At 37.2% G+C, this 18,070-nt stretch overlaps 1 protein-coding gene across 2 annotated transcripts; it reads left to right on the top strand.

Moving 5' to 3' along the window:
- The first annotated feature begins 386 nt into the window (after nt 1–386).
- On the top strand, nt 387–13,450 carry LOC131957450 (uncharacterized). Of its 2 annotated transcripts, none has more exons than XM_059322270.1 (6): nt 387–498; nt 6,214–6,430; nt 8,265–8,451; nt 11,889–12,001; nt 12,096–12,216; nt 12,826–13,450. In XM_059322270.1, the coding sequence occupies exons 2-6, from the start codon at nt 6,218–6,220 to the stop codon at nt 12,912–12,914; spliced, it is 723 nt and encodes a 240-aa protein (XP_059178253.1). In that variant the 5' UTR covers nt 387–498; nt 6,214–6,217; the 3' UTR covers nt 12,915–13,450. The 2 variants fall into 2 exon arrangements, with proteins under 2 accessions (XP_059178253.1, XP_059178252.1); XM_059322269.1 differs by having other exon boundaries at nt 395–498; nt 6,211–6,430.
- The last annotated feature ends 4,620 nt before the right edge of the window (nt 13,451–18,070 follow it).

Here is an 18,070-nt window from a genome sequence, read left to right as displayed (position 1 = left end):
TATTTGACAGAATCGCTGACTTTAAAACCCTACACTTCCTTAGTTAGATAAAAATGTATCGGATTCGATACTTTGCTTTGCATATTTGTGTATATTTTTATAAAATTAAAAAAGTAAAATTGAGAAGCGCCAATCCCCCCCCCCCCCCACCCCAACATCGCCTAGTTACGCCGCGTACTAACCCAAATATAAAACTGATCTTTGTATTATACTACCACCTGTGTATTCACTGTGTATATTACTGTAAATAAATCATTAACTTCTACCCCAATACTTATCACCACAGCCCCGAGGTGAATTTTTTATTTATTCCTACCTGACAGGTATACGCTGGCGTAGTAAAATATTTATTGTTCTTTTCGTTAAAGCGCAGATTTCAATTTATCGATTTCTTGTAACTATCAGGCCAGGTACCCTGATCTCAGGTGTGTGTGTGTGTTGGTGTGTGTCGTGTGCTACAGGTAGGTCACCATAGGATCGGTGACTCGAACCGCTCAGGTAAGAGGATTCAGCTTTCTTAGCAACGTGTTTCCTTCATTAACATTCTTTTATCGTATCTCATTACACACTCGCCCTGTGTCGCGGCATCTGTTGAAGCTGGACGTATACAACTTTTGTTGTTTACATGATCCAACACTTTAATTTGCGTTGTCGTTGATTTGACTTGATTATGGTTTTTAATAGATCTATATAAGACGAGCTTACTTTATTTTGAAATTCTAAGTTGAAAATCTTTAAAATAATAGCGTAGGCCTATTTTTTTTTAAATAATAGTTCAGAAAATATAAACATTAACTGATTATTAACACCGATATGGATGTTAACTGAACTTCGAAAGAGCAATCAATCTAATTTTTTAAATCGCATTTTTAAATCAGACAACTAGTAAAGTTGATTTTTTTTAATTAAAAGATTATTACTACATTTTATTTAAATATTTATCGATGAATCAAAATACATATTATAATTTCAATGTTATTTTCTATTAGTGTTAGTTGAGTTAGTAAACTAAGCAGTTTTAAATGTAGATTCTACATAAATAATGGCATCTCAGTAATTATGCGTAACAGAATATAAGTCTAACCATTTAATGCGATGGTTGTCATGGAAATAGTAAACATATACGCTATCTACACGTTTTATTTTCACCGTGGCGCCTCGTATTTGTTTCGTTTCTAAAACGGTCCTCAAAGTTACTTATCTCTATTGATTTAATTAAATTTGATCAAAATTTAAAAGATAAAGATGCAAGATAGACAGGGGGTTTCACGACAATTAAAGCTGATGATTTCAGCGAATGGAATTCTTAATGTGATCTACGCGTCTAAAATATGATTTGCGAACTTGACGAGCGAAATTTGAAAACAAAAAAACGTGAACCGTTGATGTTGAATATTTTATGACATGTTGAACGAGGGAGATTTGCTCGAATGAGCTGCAAGTTTGAAAAACAATAAGTTCTTGTTTTAGAAGACAATGTTATGAAGTGTGTATGAATGAAATAATGGTGTATGCTGAGTTTATGTTATGGTCGTATGGGAAACAGTATGAGCGAGGTGAGAATTTGTGAATAGGCTTGTGTGTGTATGTAAGTATATATGTATGTATGTATGTATGTGTCACGCATAATGGGTAGTGTTATCTCACGCTGTGTAAGTGTATTTTTGAAGGCCATTTAGATTACACGTGTGTCGAATTTCTAGCCTTTGTGTGGGTGTGTGTGTGGGGGGGGGGTGGGGAGGTGTATATGTGTGGTTGTGTGTATGTATTTATGCGTAATAGATAGCCTGTTTGAGAATAAATGTATGCATGTATGTATGTTTATGTATGTGACTGTACGTGAATGTGTATGTGTGAGAGTTCCTTAGAGATAGGTCCCCACAATGACACACACACAAACACAATGACACACAGACACCAGCCCATAAAGAAGTAACTAAGGCGTCGGGCTCGGCGTCAAAGGCTTATAGATTATTGGCCGCTGATAAGAAATGAAAAGTACTATATCAGACGGCTCGATGAAAGAGTGCGATATTGATCGGTTTCTCCAAACTTTTTTTTTTATACCCGCAACAAACTTTTATTTTTGGACCTGATTTTTAAATACGTGCAGAGGTACAACTGGCTTATTGGTACGGTTGTAATCGTGGTAGTAGCATTGCTTGTATCGTTGCGGCGATATGTTAATCTTAACAGTAATCGCTACAACTTTTATATTCTGCGATACGTTAATCCTAACAGTAACCGCTGCAAACTTATATTTCAACCTGATTTTTAAATACATATGAAAAAGAACAGTTGGCGTTAAGCACCCATGTAATCGAAATAGTGTAATCGTTGATAACGTTAATACGATATTTCAATCCTGAATCCAATCACTGCATTTATTTTTCGACCTGATTCATAAATATGATCGAACTTATAACGGTACTGGTACCCACATAACTGAGAAAACCGACAGCACTGCTAATGGGACGTATACTGATACGTCAAACATGAAAGGAATCTTATATCTAGCAGTAACTTAAATGTAATCAGTGATATCGTTGATGTTATTGTCGGATTTGTTTGACTAAGTAGAGCGAATTTATTGTCATGTGTAAATTTTGACTAAGTAGAGCGAATTTATTGTCAGATATAATTTTTTTAAATCACAGCGTTCGTGCATTTTGCAAATTTATTTTTAAGGGGATATGCGCAGAAAAAAATCACAAAATTTCTTGTTTTTCATCATGATGGGTTTCTTGCACTTTTGGATACTTTGTCCATTTTTGTATAAAGAAAATAATATCTTTAAAGAGAAAAAAATATTTTATGTGTTGAAATTACGATTTTTATGACCCTATTAATTAAAAAATAATCAATTTTTCCCAATCTTACAAGTTCTCTATGAAAAGTTTTATATCCGTCATTATATTGTATTTGACATCATTGGAAAGCTGGACTTCTCATGTATCTAATAAACTTAATTTCCTACATCTCGGAAACACCCAAAGCTTACAATCGGCTTTGCAGTTTACACAGATATGGTACTTTCCTGACCTAGTTTTCATTACTTTTGGCTGTTTTTCTCAGTTCACAGGTTTTCAACACTAAAAAGCCTACTACTTTTTTATTTATTAAACAATGCCAACCATATTTTCAGTAAATGTTCTTGATGCGAAAATACAACTTTTGTCACGAGGGAATTGTGATTGCTTTCATAGAAAAAAAGTATTTGGTAATTAATATGCACATTTTGAAACTTTTGAATACTAAAAAGGGTACGATTTTTTAAACCTTGTAAAATTCTTAGTAGTAATTATTTCAAAAAGTTGTCGTGACAAAAGTTTTAATATATACTGAAATATAAGCAGTTTAAATTTGATTGCTATAGGTGCATAAATAAAAAAGCCTTAGTATTTTTAAAAGTACCGAAAAATTCAAAATGGCGGAGGTTTTTTGGGTTTCCATGACAACCGAAATTGTTTTCGACCCTCTTTTTTGCTGTTTAATACTTACTTTTATATGCCAAATATGATAAAAGTATTTAAAAGGCTTTAGATCTTAAAGTGTAAAAAATAGAAAAAAACATAGCATATCCCCTTAAGTTACTGTAAATTTATATACAAGTTTAGCAGTCATATTAATCAATAAAATATTTAGGACATAGTTTAATTATTTTTTTGACCGAATAAACAAATGTGTCCATCTAAGTAAAAAGTAAGTAAAGTTCGAACCTTATGGTCCATATGGCGTGTAAAGTAGAGTTCACCTGTTTCTGTGATCTTAGGGGATAGTGTGGTCAGCACTATGCCCAGCCGCTTTTGCTTTCCCTAACTTGAGTTGGGTACCCATCAGAGCTGGGTGGACTCAGAGACGTTCTACTTTCTACTGCTTTGGATTCGAACTTGAAACTTTCGGGTAAGCAGTCTTGCGATCTACCTCTGGGCCAAGTCATACCCCGGCCGTCTATTCAAAGGCTTCTAAAAGTAACATAAAAAATAACATAATCTTAGACTGTTTTTATTTTTGTTATTTGTGATTTAGCCTATATGACTGACCATAATAAAATACTTAAAAAAAACTTTTTAAAAAACCACGTTTTTCTTGTGGACTAAAAAGTAGAAAATAAATTTTCATACATTTGATGACAAAAAACGTGGGTACGTTCACCATCAAATTTCCCGACCCATCTGCCCGACCCACGTTTTTTGTCATCAAATGTATGAAAATTTATTTTCTACTTTTTAGTCCACAAGAAAAACGTGGTTTTTTAAAAAGTTTTTTTTAAGTATTTTATTTTCTCCTTTTTAGTCCGTTGCTACACATGAAAAACGTGGTTTTTAAAAAGTTTTTTTATATAGTTTATTTTCTACTTTATCTAATCACTTGATTAAGTATGACTTGACTAAGTGTTTTTAAATACACGGACTAAAAAAATCTTGAGCGACCGATACGCTTTAAACAGAGAAAGGGTGTAATTTACGTTGCTGGCGTGGAGATCTACTCACGAATCACGTGATCAAATCTCCCATAAACAAACAAATAAACGCGAAGCTGAGTTAAGGAAAAACGTGTTTATGTGTATTTTAGCATGCCCAGCGTACCAACCGTGTCACCGTTAACAATGTGTTACCGTGTCCGTTCTCCTTTTTAGTCCGTTGCTACACATAAAAAACGTGGTTTTTTTAAAAGTTTTTTTTAAGTATTTTATTTTCTCCTTTTTAGTCCGTTGCTACACATGAAAAACGTGGTTTTTAAAAAAGTGTTTATAAATACACGGACTAAAAATCTTGAGCGACCAGGATTCGAACCTGGGTTGTCGCGGCCACAACGCGAAGTACTAATCACTATACGATCACGGCCAGCGCGCTCACATCGATTGGGGCCGAAGTAACTGTGTCAATAGGCCTCCAGTCTTGTCGGTATCTTTAGATATCATGTCCTCAATTTTATGGTCCTTGGGGCGTAATTAAATTAAGCTAATTACGGTCACTAATTGCTAGTTTTTATGATTGCATCTGAAATTGTTAGGCGAAAGTAGCATGCATGCCAAATTTCAGGTCTCTAGAGCAATCAGAAGTGGGCTAATTTTCGATGTCAATTTTAACAACAAACATCCAAACAACCAAACAAACAAACAAACGCGAAGCTGAGTTAAGAAAAACGTTTTAAAAACTAAATTGTATGTGATTGCGCACTTATCGCTTTCTTAGCCCTTGCTCAACTCACAAACAGTTGACGTTCACATAATTTGTTTAATTTTATGGCAATGTTTTATCGAAAGTAAAATATCCAATTGCAGTAGAATTTAATTAAAATACAAGTTCTAATCCCCATGATGCCATCTTTAAACATAAAAACGATATTGAGCATACTCAGCTCCTAATGTGTACCTTGCATTGTTTGGTGAAAGAAAACCTAGATGTGTCGTGTGCTAACACGCAATATATAGTGCCCTATAGCCTATATAGTTAATTACTTTAATAGAAATATTTAGAAGAAAAAAATACTTTAATTACATATATGTATCGTATAGAGCCAAGGCTAGGAAAGCTTCGGGGGGGGGGGGGGGGAATGTTATTGTTTAGGTTAAACGTGGGGTTAAGTAACGCTTTCAACCCGTTACCTAGTGTGTCAAGCCCACCCTACATTATCAAGCCCACCCTACATTATCAAGTTCACCCAACATAATCAAGCCCACTCTACATTACCAAACCCACTCTACATTACCAAACCCACCCTACATTATCAAGCCCACCCTACATTATCAAACCCACCCTACATTACCAAGCCCACCCTACATTACCAAACCCACCCTACATTACCAAACCCACCCTTCATTATCAAGCCCACCCTACATTATCAAGCCCACCCTACATTACCAAACCCACACTACATTACCAAGCCCACTCTACATTACCAAGCCCACTCTACATTACCAAGCCCACTCTATAATTACCAAACCCACCCTACATTACCAAGCCCACTCTACATTATCAAGCCCACTCTACATTACCAAACCCACCCTACATTACCAAGCCCACCCTACATTATCAAACCCACTCTACATTATCAAACCCACTCTACATTATCAAGCCCACCCTACATTATCAAACCCACTCTACATTATCAAGCCCACCCTACATTACCAAGCCCACTTTACATTACCAAACCCACCCTACATTACCAAGCCCACTCTACATTACCAAACCCACCCTACATCAGCAGACCAATGGACCGCTACAGACCAAAGAACGTCTCCAACCACTGGGGTGATCAGACCCAGCGCTGGGCAGTCCGACAGTGGAGCCCGCCCCAGGGGTACGGCGTCTACCTGTTCATCAAGTTCCCCGGTCGGGATGTGGAGTTTGCTGCCCAGACGGTCGTGTTGGGAAAAAGGGCTGTCACCACTGCTCGGGGGGAGTTTATTGGAATAGCCAGGAAGGTGAGTAGTGGGAATTCCATTAGTTTAGTTACAATGTAGTATACTGGAATAGCCGTGGAGGAGGGAGGTAATTGGAATAGCCAGGTTGGTTTGTAGTTAGTGTTCCTTTATGGTATTACGAGCCGACCCGCGGCATATCATATGCCGCTATTTAGTTGTTTTATTTTCTACTTTTCAGTAATTCATAATTTGTGAATTCGACAGTACCAATGCTGCCACTGAAAATATTTGCTTTAAAACACTATCAGTAGGTCGTTAAGAACGATACTACCCCCACCCTCCTTTCCCCCAACCCCTACCCCCACCCTCCTTTCCCCCAAACCCTACCCTACACCCCCCCCCCCCCCCGTGAAAGCAGCCTCCTCTTAGTTACCTCCCCTAAGTTTAAAATTGTTTCAAACTAAATTATCTGCCCTTAATAGCCGTCACTAAACCCGGCTCTACGAATGTAAACATTTAGCGTTAACCAAAGCTCACCAGACCATGTAGGGGTGGGGTGGTAGGGAGCGCGCTTACAGCTTGTTTTCTAGCGTCTCCCAGAAGAGAATTATATATATAGATAATTAGATTTATATTTAGTGGAAGGTTATAGGAATAGCCAGAAAGGTAAGTAGTCGATATAGGGCTGGTAAGTAGGTCACCACCCAGTTCTACGGCTCAATAAAACCTGCATGAGCCATATAACTGCTTGGTCACCTACTTACCAGTCCTATTCCATTAGAGAAGTGTACAGGATGAGGGGGGGGGGGTATATTGGAATTGTCGCAACAAAAAGTTAGTGTTCAGGGTGAAGTGTTGAGCTAGCAAGAAAGTACCTGTTGTTACGAAATTTAAAGTAGTATAGCCGGGTGAGGGCTGGAGTTCATACAACATCTACAGGATATCGTGCTGATCATCCTTACTCACGCCAAGAGAAAAGAAAAAAAGTGGACTGTGCTTCTCCTGCTGTGTGTACTATCATGAATAGGAGATTGGTTAACACTACTTATTAAGGTCAATGGGACGGAGTGGTCTAGCGGTAGAGAGCTGGACTGTTAACCCGTTAGTCTCGAGTTCGAATACGGGTTCAAGTCAGTAGACCGTCCCTGAGTCCACCCAACTCTGATGGGTAGCTAACTCACGTTAGGGAAAGTAAAGGCGGCTGGGCATAGTGCTGACCACACTATCTCTTCATATGCCGAGGTCACAGAAACAAGTGAACTCTACTTCACTTACCCCATAGACCGTCAGGTTTGAAAGGGAAACTTTACTTTACTTTTACTTATTAAGGTCAATTGGAATAGTCAGAAGGAAGAACAGAATATCTACATATAGTAACTCCTGAGTTGTAGATAAGCTTGTTAGAAATTTCTTTTACTTTTCGACACGAGGGTTTTTATACGTGGGTTTTATTTATTTTTTTCCTAAAGTATTTTATTTGAGTCTCATCAATATCAGTTATTTTTATAAAATAGGTAGGCCCAGTGGCGTAGCGAGGTCGGGTGTCACCCGGTGCCGAGACGTAGCGACCCTTCCCGGGGACAAATTTTCAATCTGCACCCCCCCCCCTCAAGTTTTCGATTTGCAGCCGCCCTCAAGCTTTCGATTTCCACCACCCCCCGCAAGTTTTTCTCTATATATTTTGCTATTTATTGCCTTGGTGTCACCCCCCTAAATGGTGTCACCTGGTGCGATCCGCACCTCCGCACCCCCCCCCCCCCCCCCATCGCTACGCATCTGGGTAGGCCTAATATAATTTTTAAAAATAAAAAAAAATTATAAATTGAATTCTGAAACCATGTATGCCCTAGTATAGAAAATATTTCCGTTGAGTAAAAAAAAATTCTATCACCAGGTACACGACCTGAGTTCGGGACCACGCCAGAAAGAGGCGCTCGTTGTTTACCTATTTGAATCCACGGAGGCAGCCACCAGATTTTTCGTCAGCGATACCCGATTCAAGCAGCCAGACTTCCCTCCCCCTGCTGGTGCCTGTGAGGCGTGGACAGTGGTCAAGTTCTTGGAGACGAGAAGCGATGACCGTGAGTAGTCGTGAGGATGTTGATTGAGTCGCCGTGTGAGTTTCAGCTTTGTTTCTTTAGGTTCGTGGCAGTGGTGAGACACAGGAGGCAGATGAAGTAGAGTGTATCTGCTTTAGAGACCTCGGCGTATGAAGGGATATTGGGTAACTAACTCACGTTAGGGAAAGCAAAGGCGGCTGGGCATAGTACTGACCACACTATCTCTACATATGTCGATGTTGCTAAAGCAGATAAACTCTACTTCATTTGCCCCATGTGTCTTGGGCAACACTGTCGAGGTCAAAGAAACAGGTGAACTCTACTTCACTTTCCCCGCAGACCGTCAGGTTTGGTAAGGCAACTCTCACTTACTTACTGCTGATATACATTTTGTGCAAATAATTTTTTTTTTAAACTGAATAAAAATATGTTTAAAAATATACTCAAATATAATTCTAATCATCCATAATAAATTACAAACTCGATATGTGGTATGAGTTCAAACTAATGAACACCAGTGAGTTGACGAAAATCCTTCCGTAATGTTGTTGACATGGAATAAAAATGTGCTTTTTTAGATTTAGGACCATAAAAATAATAAAAGATAAAATTTTATTAAAAACGTAAGCCTAAAATTAATTTAGAAATTTTATATTTTTAGAATCAATGCTATACAAGTTGCAGATCCAGAGAACTTGAAAATAATTTGTTGAGTTTAAGGTTACATTTCTATTTATTTTCATCAAGCCTAAGTTATAACCCGATGTTTCACTTTCGTAAGAAAAAAATTGATTGGCTGTAAAGGAACTCAGGGATCAATTTCTGACAGCCCCACTTTATAGTTATTTTGTTTACAAAACTTTGCAGACCAAGTTTTAAAATAACAATGCAAATTTAAACACCATGACCTAGTTTTTCTATTTTTAGCCTGCAATGTGTACAATAAAATTTATGGCGGCCTATCGAATAGCAGGATGCCATTGTTTATGTCGCCATTACACGTGAAAACCAAATTGTTTTTGCTTTTTTTTTTAATTTTTATTTAGTTACCGAAAATAATAAAAACATCAAATAGTAAAGTCCGAAAAAAACCAGACAGACAGGATTTTATAACAATATTAATTGTAACTACGCCGTGCAAGATTTTTAAATTAATTTATGGACCTCTAAAATACCTTTGAGACTTTTCTCGCTGGTGACCATTGAAAAAACTTGAACTGATAATTTTTCAAATAGATAAGGGAGACAACAAGTAAATTGATTATCAAAATCCTTTTAAAATGAAGATACATTCTATAAATAGAAACTCTTAACTAACCATTTTTTTCTATTATTTTGTTTAATACAGACAATAAACATAGTAATTGAATATTTCTCTAAAACTTTGTATTTTATTAAACTAAAATTATAATTTTACCAATCTTTAAATAATAAAAACTATCATGTTCTTACATATTTAATTTATTCAAGAGGTATACAAATATTTTATTATTGCTACCTCGTTTCCTGTATTGTTTTACTATTAATTTCTCCCGCTGTTTATGTTGTAAAAAATTCTTAACAAAACTGTAAAAACATTTAAGACTATTATGGTATAAATACCATTTTTGTATTTCTTAATTTCAAATTACCTTCATTTGAATTGTTGACCGACAAACCCTTTTTTACTACTGTTCACCATTTTCTCCATGTAATGATATTTTTTGTAAATGTTTGAATTATGTTACAGACTAACGCTCACACACATTTGTATATGCTGATGTAATTATTTCTATTAAAAAAAAATAAAATACTTAAAAAAACTTTTTAAAAAACCACGTTTTTCTTGTGGACTAAAAAGTAGAAAATAAATTTTCATACATTTGATGACAAAAAACGTGGGTACGTTCACCATCAAATTTCCCGACCCATCTGCCCGACCCACGTTTTTTGTCATCAAATGTATGAAAATTTATTTTCTACTTTTTAGTCCACAAGAAAAACGTGGTTTTTTAAAAAGTTTTTTTAAGTATTTTATTTTCTCCTTTTTAGTCCGTTGCTACACATGAAAAACGTGGTTTTTAAAAAAGTTTTTTATATAGTTTATTTTCTACTTTATCTAATGACTTGATTAAGTATGACTTGACTAAGTGTTTATAAATACACGGACTAAAAATCTTGAGCGACCAGGATTCGAACCTGGGTTGTCGCGGCCACAACGCGAAGTACTAACCGCTATACGATCACGGCCAGCGCGCTCACATCGATTGGGGCCGAAGTAACTGTGTCAATAGGCCTCCAGTCTTGTCGGTATCTTTAGAAATCATGTCCTCAATTTTATGGTCCTTGGGGCGTAATTAAATTAAGCTAATTACGGTCTCTAATTGCTAGTTTTTATGATTGCATCTGAAATTGTTAGGCGAAAGTAGCCTACATGCCAAATTTCAGATCTCTAGAGCAATCAGAAGTGGGCTAATTTTCGATGTCAATTTTAACAACAAACATCCAAACAAACAAACAAACGCGAAGCTGAGTTAAGAAAAACGTGTTAAAAAGTTAAAAAAAAAAACACAATCTGCTCAACCTTAACCCTTATGTTTCCAAATAAACCAAAACCTACATGTACCCTAATGGTTCCTAGTATACACGACCTACATGTTCCCTTATGTTCCCCCGTTTTATAGACTTAATTTTCCCCGTATGTTTCCCAGTTATAAATACCCCTATGTTCCCTTGTGATCCCTAGTATGCAGGACCTACATGTTCTCTTATGTTCCCCAGTTCAAGACCTAAATGTTCCTTTATGTTCCCCAGTGTACAAGACCTACATGTTCCCTTATGTTCCTCAGTATACAAGACCTACATGTTCCCTTATGTTCCCCATTACACAATATCTGCATGTTCCTTCATGTTCCCTAATACACAAGACCTACATGTTCCCTTATATTCCCCATTACACAATATCTGCATGTTCCTTCATGTTCCCTAATACACAAGACCTACATGTTCCCTTATATTCCCCAGTATACAAGACCTACATTTTCCATTATGTTCCCCAGTATACAAGACCCACATGTTCCCTTATGTTCTCCAGTATACAATACCTACATGTTCCTTTATGTTCCCCAGTGTACAAGACCTACATGTTCCCCAGTACAAGACCTACTCGTTCCTTTATGTTCCCCAGTATACAAGACCTACATGTTCCCCAGTACAAGACCTACATGTTCCCTTATGTTCTCCAGTATACAAGACCTACATGTTCCCTTATGTTTCTCATTATACCAGACTTACAAGTTCCCTTATGTTCCCTAGTATACAAGACCTACATGTTACCTTATGTTCCCCAGTATACAAGACCTACATGTTCCCCAGTACACAATACCTACATGTTCCCTTATGTTCCCCAGTATACAAGACCTACATGTTCCCTTATGTTCCCAGTATACAAGACCTACATGTTTCCTTATGTTCCCCAGTATACAAGACCTACATGCTGTGTGACAACACCCTCAGGTCCGCCTCCTACTCTGAGTACAAGGAACAGTTCGCACATCCGTTTTCACAGCTTATACTGGAATATGGCGGCCAGGTCAGTCAAGCACTTCCGGGTTCGAAAGGTCAGGTTTGTTTCCCTTGAACTCATCACCCAGCATAGTTAACCTTGACCCCGTTTCTGTGTGCAGCCGTTCGTGGTCCAGTCCATCGGGGTGGAGTCACTGAGGCGTCATCACGTGGACCCCAACACCATGGTGACGCTGCACTTGTTTAGGGAGGAGGACGATATCAAGAGGATGATGGGAGACCGTGAGTAGATGGTCACGTGGGTGGGTGTACTTGACAGGGGGTTATGTAGTCAAGTGAACTGGTCATGTGGTTAAGTGAACTGGTCATGTGGTTAAGTAAACTGGTCATGTGGTTAAGTGAACTGGTTATGTGGTTAAGTGAACTGGTCATGTGGTCAAGTGAACTGGTCGTGTGATTATGTGAACTGGTCATGTGGTCAAGTGAACTGGTCGTGTGATTATGTGAACTGGTCATGTGGTCAAGTGAACTGGTCGTGTGATTATGTGAACTGGTCATGTGGTCAAGTTACTGGTCATGTGATTATGTGAACCCATCGCTTGATCAGTTACACTTGTCACTTGATGTAAACACGCGGGACGGAATATTTCTGGTCAACACTTGTGAAAGAATCCAAAGAATAGAGGGTCCCGTAGAATTCTTTTAAAGCTTACTTTGTTTGAGGTTACTCGTGTATACATCCTCATAAAGGTTGGAAATATAAAAGAGCTATATAACCTTTTACAATGTAATTGATACGTTATATTTTTTTACAATCACAATGTAATTGATACGTTATATTTTTTTAAAATCACAATGTAATCTGTACATTCAATTTTTTTTTACTATCAGCACGCTACGAAGAATTGAAGCGGCGTCAGATTGCCATGGCAACAGACTTCACTTCCGTGTTTACCATTGACCCACAGGCGTGTCCATAACGAGGGTGACCTAAATAGCCAGTATGGACAGCAGCGGGGGGTTAAAACAATGAATAATTTGAAAATGTATTTATGTCAACATTTCTGTATAAAATAATCTTGCATAAAAATATCTTTTAAACAAGCATTATTTTCATTGTAGATACAGGACAGTCATATCTGAGATTGTTTTTAACTTCAATGACAGTACACCATTTTATCTGTGATATCATTAAAGTATTCTTATTCATAACACTTGTAATTAATTTTAACAAGACATTAACTTATCTTATACCAAACAAGTGACTATGTTTATATAAATAGGGCCTATGCGTCGACTATTCTAAGACCTAAAACTGCAACACATTCTTTTCTTACATCTACTTCCAATAACACAGCTATCAGTAGTATCAAGCCCCACGTAACGCCTTGTTACGCACAGCAGAAATTTCACGCAAGGAAATTGCACATGCGAAAAATTCCGCACAGAAAAGAATGCTTAAATATATATCGCGCACACAGAAAATGCGTTCTCACAATACAATATCTCGCATGTCACCAAACAATAGAAATTAAAAGAAGGCTATGTACCATACACTACAATAAACATCCATTTTGTGATGCTCAATTTTTTTTTATGTATTATTTCAATAACACTACTGTCTCTTAAAACAAATTTAATATGTCGTTTTAATATAATCGCTATTTAAATTAATCCACATTACCTCCATAAAATTAGCAGAACTGCGAATACTTTGGGGTATAAAAGTGAAACAACTTAATATTAAAATTCATCAAAACTTAAGCAATTTTAAATTTTAAAAAGAAACAGCGTATTGTAAATAGTTTGTTTATCAACAAATTTATTTTAACCTACTGTTCTAATCTTATTTCTTTAGTAGCTATTTAATTATTTTTGTTTCCAAATGACAGCATTAACCGGCTATTTACTTCTATGACTTAACGTATTGATTTCCAACTCCAAAATTTGTTCAGATATTTTACTGATCGTCCCCCTTTATTTAATTTTATCTCCCTTTGGTAGGTTATATTTCTTAAACAAAACATTAAAGTAAAGTAACTACAGAATATATCTTTAAACTCGTTACTTTCGGAATATCTGACTTTTTTTTTAACTCTCTAATGTTATTTGAATAAACATATTTGATCATACTGAAAAAGATTTCTAGTGCCATGTTTTTCATTGTGATAGTTTTTCACTTTTGTGCTAAACTAATGTATAATCTACAGAGCTGGTCTAGTGTTGAACTAGACATACCTAAAGTATCTAGATCACATTCCTTAACCATTGAAAACACAAGCAAAAGTCTAGACACTTCGATTGACACATTGAATCACCATCTAATTTAGCATTTAAATTTTCAGGTTAAAAAATAAAATTGAAATGAAATGTTTGGTATTATGTATAAGTAAACCATCTTAAATGAATGAAAGTAGGCTGCATGTCAGAAATAAGTATTACTATTGTAAATCTGTATCAGGCTTCACAAGCCGTTGATGAAAACTGTAATACTAAAGCAATCATAGGAAACTGATTTTGCAAACTACTTGTATGAGGAAAAAAAAGGGGATAAAAAATATACTATGAATGTAAAATAGATTCATTTACTGTCCCATAAAGACGTGTGGATTCTGACGCTAAATAGTTTGTTAATTCTCGTAAGATATAGGTGGGAGGGTGGGTGGGAGGGGGGTGCTTCTATCGCGACGACGTATGACAATGGGGCGGTGAAGGAAGGTAAAAAGTGGGAGGGGGGGTTATTTAAAATTTAATCAACAGCCTGTCTAAAACTCAAAAGGGCTTAGTCAATCTCGGATTTGTACCTGCACTCGGTGTTTTCGTGCGTTTACATTTGCAACATGTATACTATACATATCTAGGGGGATATACTCGCAGCAAGTGAGTATAGTTTAAAGTGGGAAAAATGTTTTCATTTAATATATAACGTTTTTCGGGGTTTTTTTTTTCCTGGATATTTATCTATCTATATATATAATTCTCCTCATGTACACCACGACGCAGCAAGCCGACTTTCTAACCCTCCTCCCGCCCCCTCCCTTGCTCTCCAGTCTTGTGAGCTGTAGCTCATGCCCATTGTTTACAATCGTAGAGCCGGGTTGAATTAGTGACGGCTATTATGGGCAGATAATTTAGTTTTTAGGGGGTTAGGGGTGGGGGGATTATCGTCCTTCACGAGCTAATGATAGTGCTTTAAAGCAAATATTTTCAGTCGCAGCATTGGTAGTATCGAATTAACAAATTATGAATTACTGAAAAGTAGAAAATAAAATAACTAAATAAGTGTGAACGTGGTGTTGAGTTTCAGGCGTATCAGAGAGCCCATGAAGTCCTGACTCTACCAGTGTAACTATGGACCACGCCTCTGTCAAGGTCCCTAGCAACCATGTCAACTCTACCGCCGCAACCATTCACGTCGACCCACATACCCACGGCGGGTGTTGTGACAGAGATTTTTGTGGCCGCTAATCCTTGTGTTATTTGTACGATACGGCGTCGGATCAGGGAACTAATGCTCAGGCTTAATCCCTGCATAGATTTAGGTACAGAAGACTCGTGGGTATTAAATCACGTGGGTCGGGGGTTAGGAACTGCTGGACTTTTTTTTTAGTACAGCTATATATATATATATATATATATATATATATATATATATATATATATATATATATATATATATATATGTATGTGTGTGTGTGTGTGTGTGTGTGTGTGTGTGTGTGCGTATGTGTGTGTGTAACGTGTGGCCAAGGGTATTAAATACTCGTATGTGTGTAACCTATGACCAAGGTACTTAAATACTCGTATTGTCATGGGTATTAAATATTCGTTTGCGTGTAAATTATAGCTAAGTGTACTAAAATACACGTAGATATATGTGTAACGCATGGCCAATAGTACTTAAAAACTCCTATATGTAATGTATGACTAAGGATACTTAAATACTCGTGTATGTGTAAAGTATGGCTAACGGTACTAAAATACTCGTAAATGTAATGGATGGCCAGGGGTACTTAAAGGCTCGTATATGTGTATACTGGCGGACGTAAAATGTAAGATATCTTAGACAGGTGTCGTAAAAACTAAGACAGGTGTGTAATGCAGGATAGGTACATGAATTATATGTCGGTGTGTTTTGTAGGTCAAGCCTAGTGAAATAGCACAGCATTACGCCATTGTTCAACACATAACCTTGACCTTCAGTGGAATACTAAGATAAGTGATCTTAGTCTTGATCTGGGTATCAGTAGGACAGATACAGTAGAGTTTACCTGATTCTTTGACCTCGGCATATGAAGGGATATTGCAGCCTTTAATTTCACAAAGTCGGGTACCCAACAGGGACGTCCCCTGAAGTTATCCAAGTACGATACTACCTATGACGGTACTGAACAAAACAAGACCTTAAAACAATAAAGGCGTCCCTTAAAATATAACAGTCTTGAACTTTTGAACTACTATACAATAAAAATTGAGTACATATATCAAAGCAGCATTACAGCACATACCCTAACCTTACTTCATCTGACGTTTCCATTGCCTCTGTGAGATTATAACAAGTTAAAGTTTTTTAATTTTATTTCAATCATCAATCATCAAGCAATCAATCATCCCTTAACCCATATTAGGGGCGCTGGGGCATCGCAGCCGATTTTCTCATAATTTACCGCCGTCTGCTGTAAGTAGTTCTGCAACGAGCAGCCTAGTTTAGTCTGTGGTGTCCTCCTTTTCAATGTCGTCTTAACCTTCCCTTTCTCAGAGTTTCTTCCAGGCATCTTTTCGGGGGTGCCCACCCCCACCGAAATAAGTCTACCGCCACCCCCCCCCCCCCCCCCCTGGAACGAAATGGAATTTATATAGAAAATATATACTTTTAACAGTGACCTCCCCCCCCCCCCCCGAAAATTTCAAGGTCCCCCCTTCATTTGCTCCTTCTTCTCCCTCCTGGCGCAGTGCCTTGCATTATTGTTTAAGATAGTATTGCTAATGTAAACTCCAAAGTATACCGTTCCAACAGTGGCTTTAAAAAGATAGACACAAAACATCACATCGTTTATTAACACACCGTTAGCGTAGTAGAACATTGTATTTCAATCTCTAACCTTAACCTAATGTTAACCACATCATGGGGGTTTATTAATTATGACATGAGATTTCCGCTATAAAGTTTATGTGCGTGCAAGCCATAGATAAGAAGCAATATTTTAAAGAGCAGTCTTTCTATAAATCAAAATATACCAGACATTCAAATACAAAACACACATTGAGAAAAATCAATTTTACTTTTACTTGGCCCATTTGTAGGGCGCCCAGTCGCTATTGACGGAGACGAGCTTATAACTGAATACTTTATGGCGGAATAATCTCCCTCTTTTGTAGGGCTGTGTCACGGATAGTAGACACGTGTGTGCAATCCGAAATGACCTAATTTATATTGGTTTCCGCGTGCACCTAGATCAGAGTGTTCTTCTGGTTGTGTTGGGTGTGTTTTTGTAGTTTTGTTTGAGTGTGTTAGTTCAATGTATGACCTGAAATGGTGTGCCTGACATACGTTTTCATGAATGGCCTATGTCTGACATACGTTTTAAAGCAAGGCCTATGAATTCATGCATGACCTGTGAATTCATGCATAGCCTCGTGTTTACAAATGATTTATAAAGTTTTATTTTTACAAGCTTTACTTTGGCCACAATATGTGTCTTGCTGTCAGACTCAGTGACCAATCTCTCGACTCAATTAGACCTATTTCTAAGGTAGTTACTTGCATCTCCGAAGACAAGGCAAGAATATTTAATTTTCAATAAAATTAGTAGTTAAAATTAAAATAAGTCAAATTTACTATTCTTAAATATATTTTTTTTTAAATTGGGGGGGGGGGGGGGGGGTGTGCAGGGCGGATAAGGACGTTCACTCGTTCAGGGAATTTCGACGGTGTTAACATCAAAAGTATTTTACTTTCACAGCCAGATCGCACGTTAACAAGAGACAGAAAAGACTCATGCGAAGTGATTTTATTGGGAAATATTTGTGACATTAAGTCTTTCGGCCATAAATCAAGCTTTGATAGTTATATAAGAGGTCAAGAACGATCGAAGCAAGCATACCGCCCACTCCTACCCCAATCGAATTAGCTGAA

The sequence above is a fragment of the Physella acuta genome, unplaced genomic scaffold (assembly GCF_028476545.2).
Source record: "Physella acuta isolate Inbredline_101_S28 unplaced genomic scaffold, ASM2847654v3 ptg001244l, whole genome shotgun sequence".
Lineage (NCBI taxonomy): Eukaryota > Metazoa > Mollusca > Gastropoda > Physidae > Physella > Physella acuta.
This window is presented reverse-complemented; position numbering and strand designations above follow the sequence as displayed.

What these genes read in the sequence shown, in the direction of transcription:
- LOC131957450 (XM_059322270.1), top strand. Translation starts at nt 6,218, where the DNA reads ATGGACCGCTACAGACCAAAGAACGTCTCCAACCACTGGGGTGATCAG. An exon ending in GGAGACGAGAAGCGATGACC is followed by an intron (nt 8,452 to 11,888) that starts GTGAGTAGTCGT and finishes TATGTTCCCCAG; the next exon opens with TATACAAGACCTACATGCTG. An exon ending in CAAGAGGATGATGGGAGACC is followed by an intron (nt 12,217 to 12,825) that starts GTGAGTAGATGG and finishes TTTTACTATCAG; the next exon opens with CACGCTACGAAGAATTGAAG.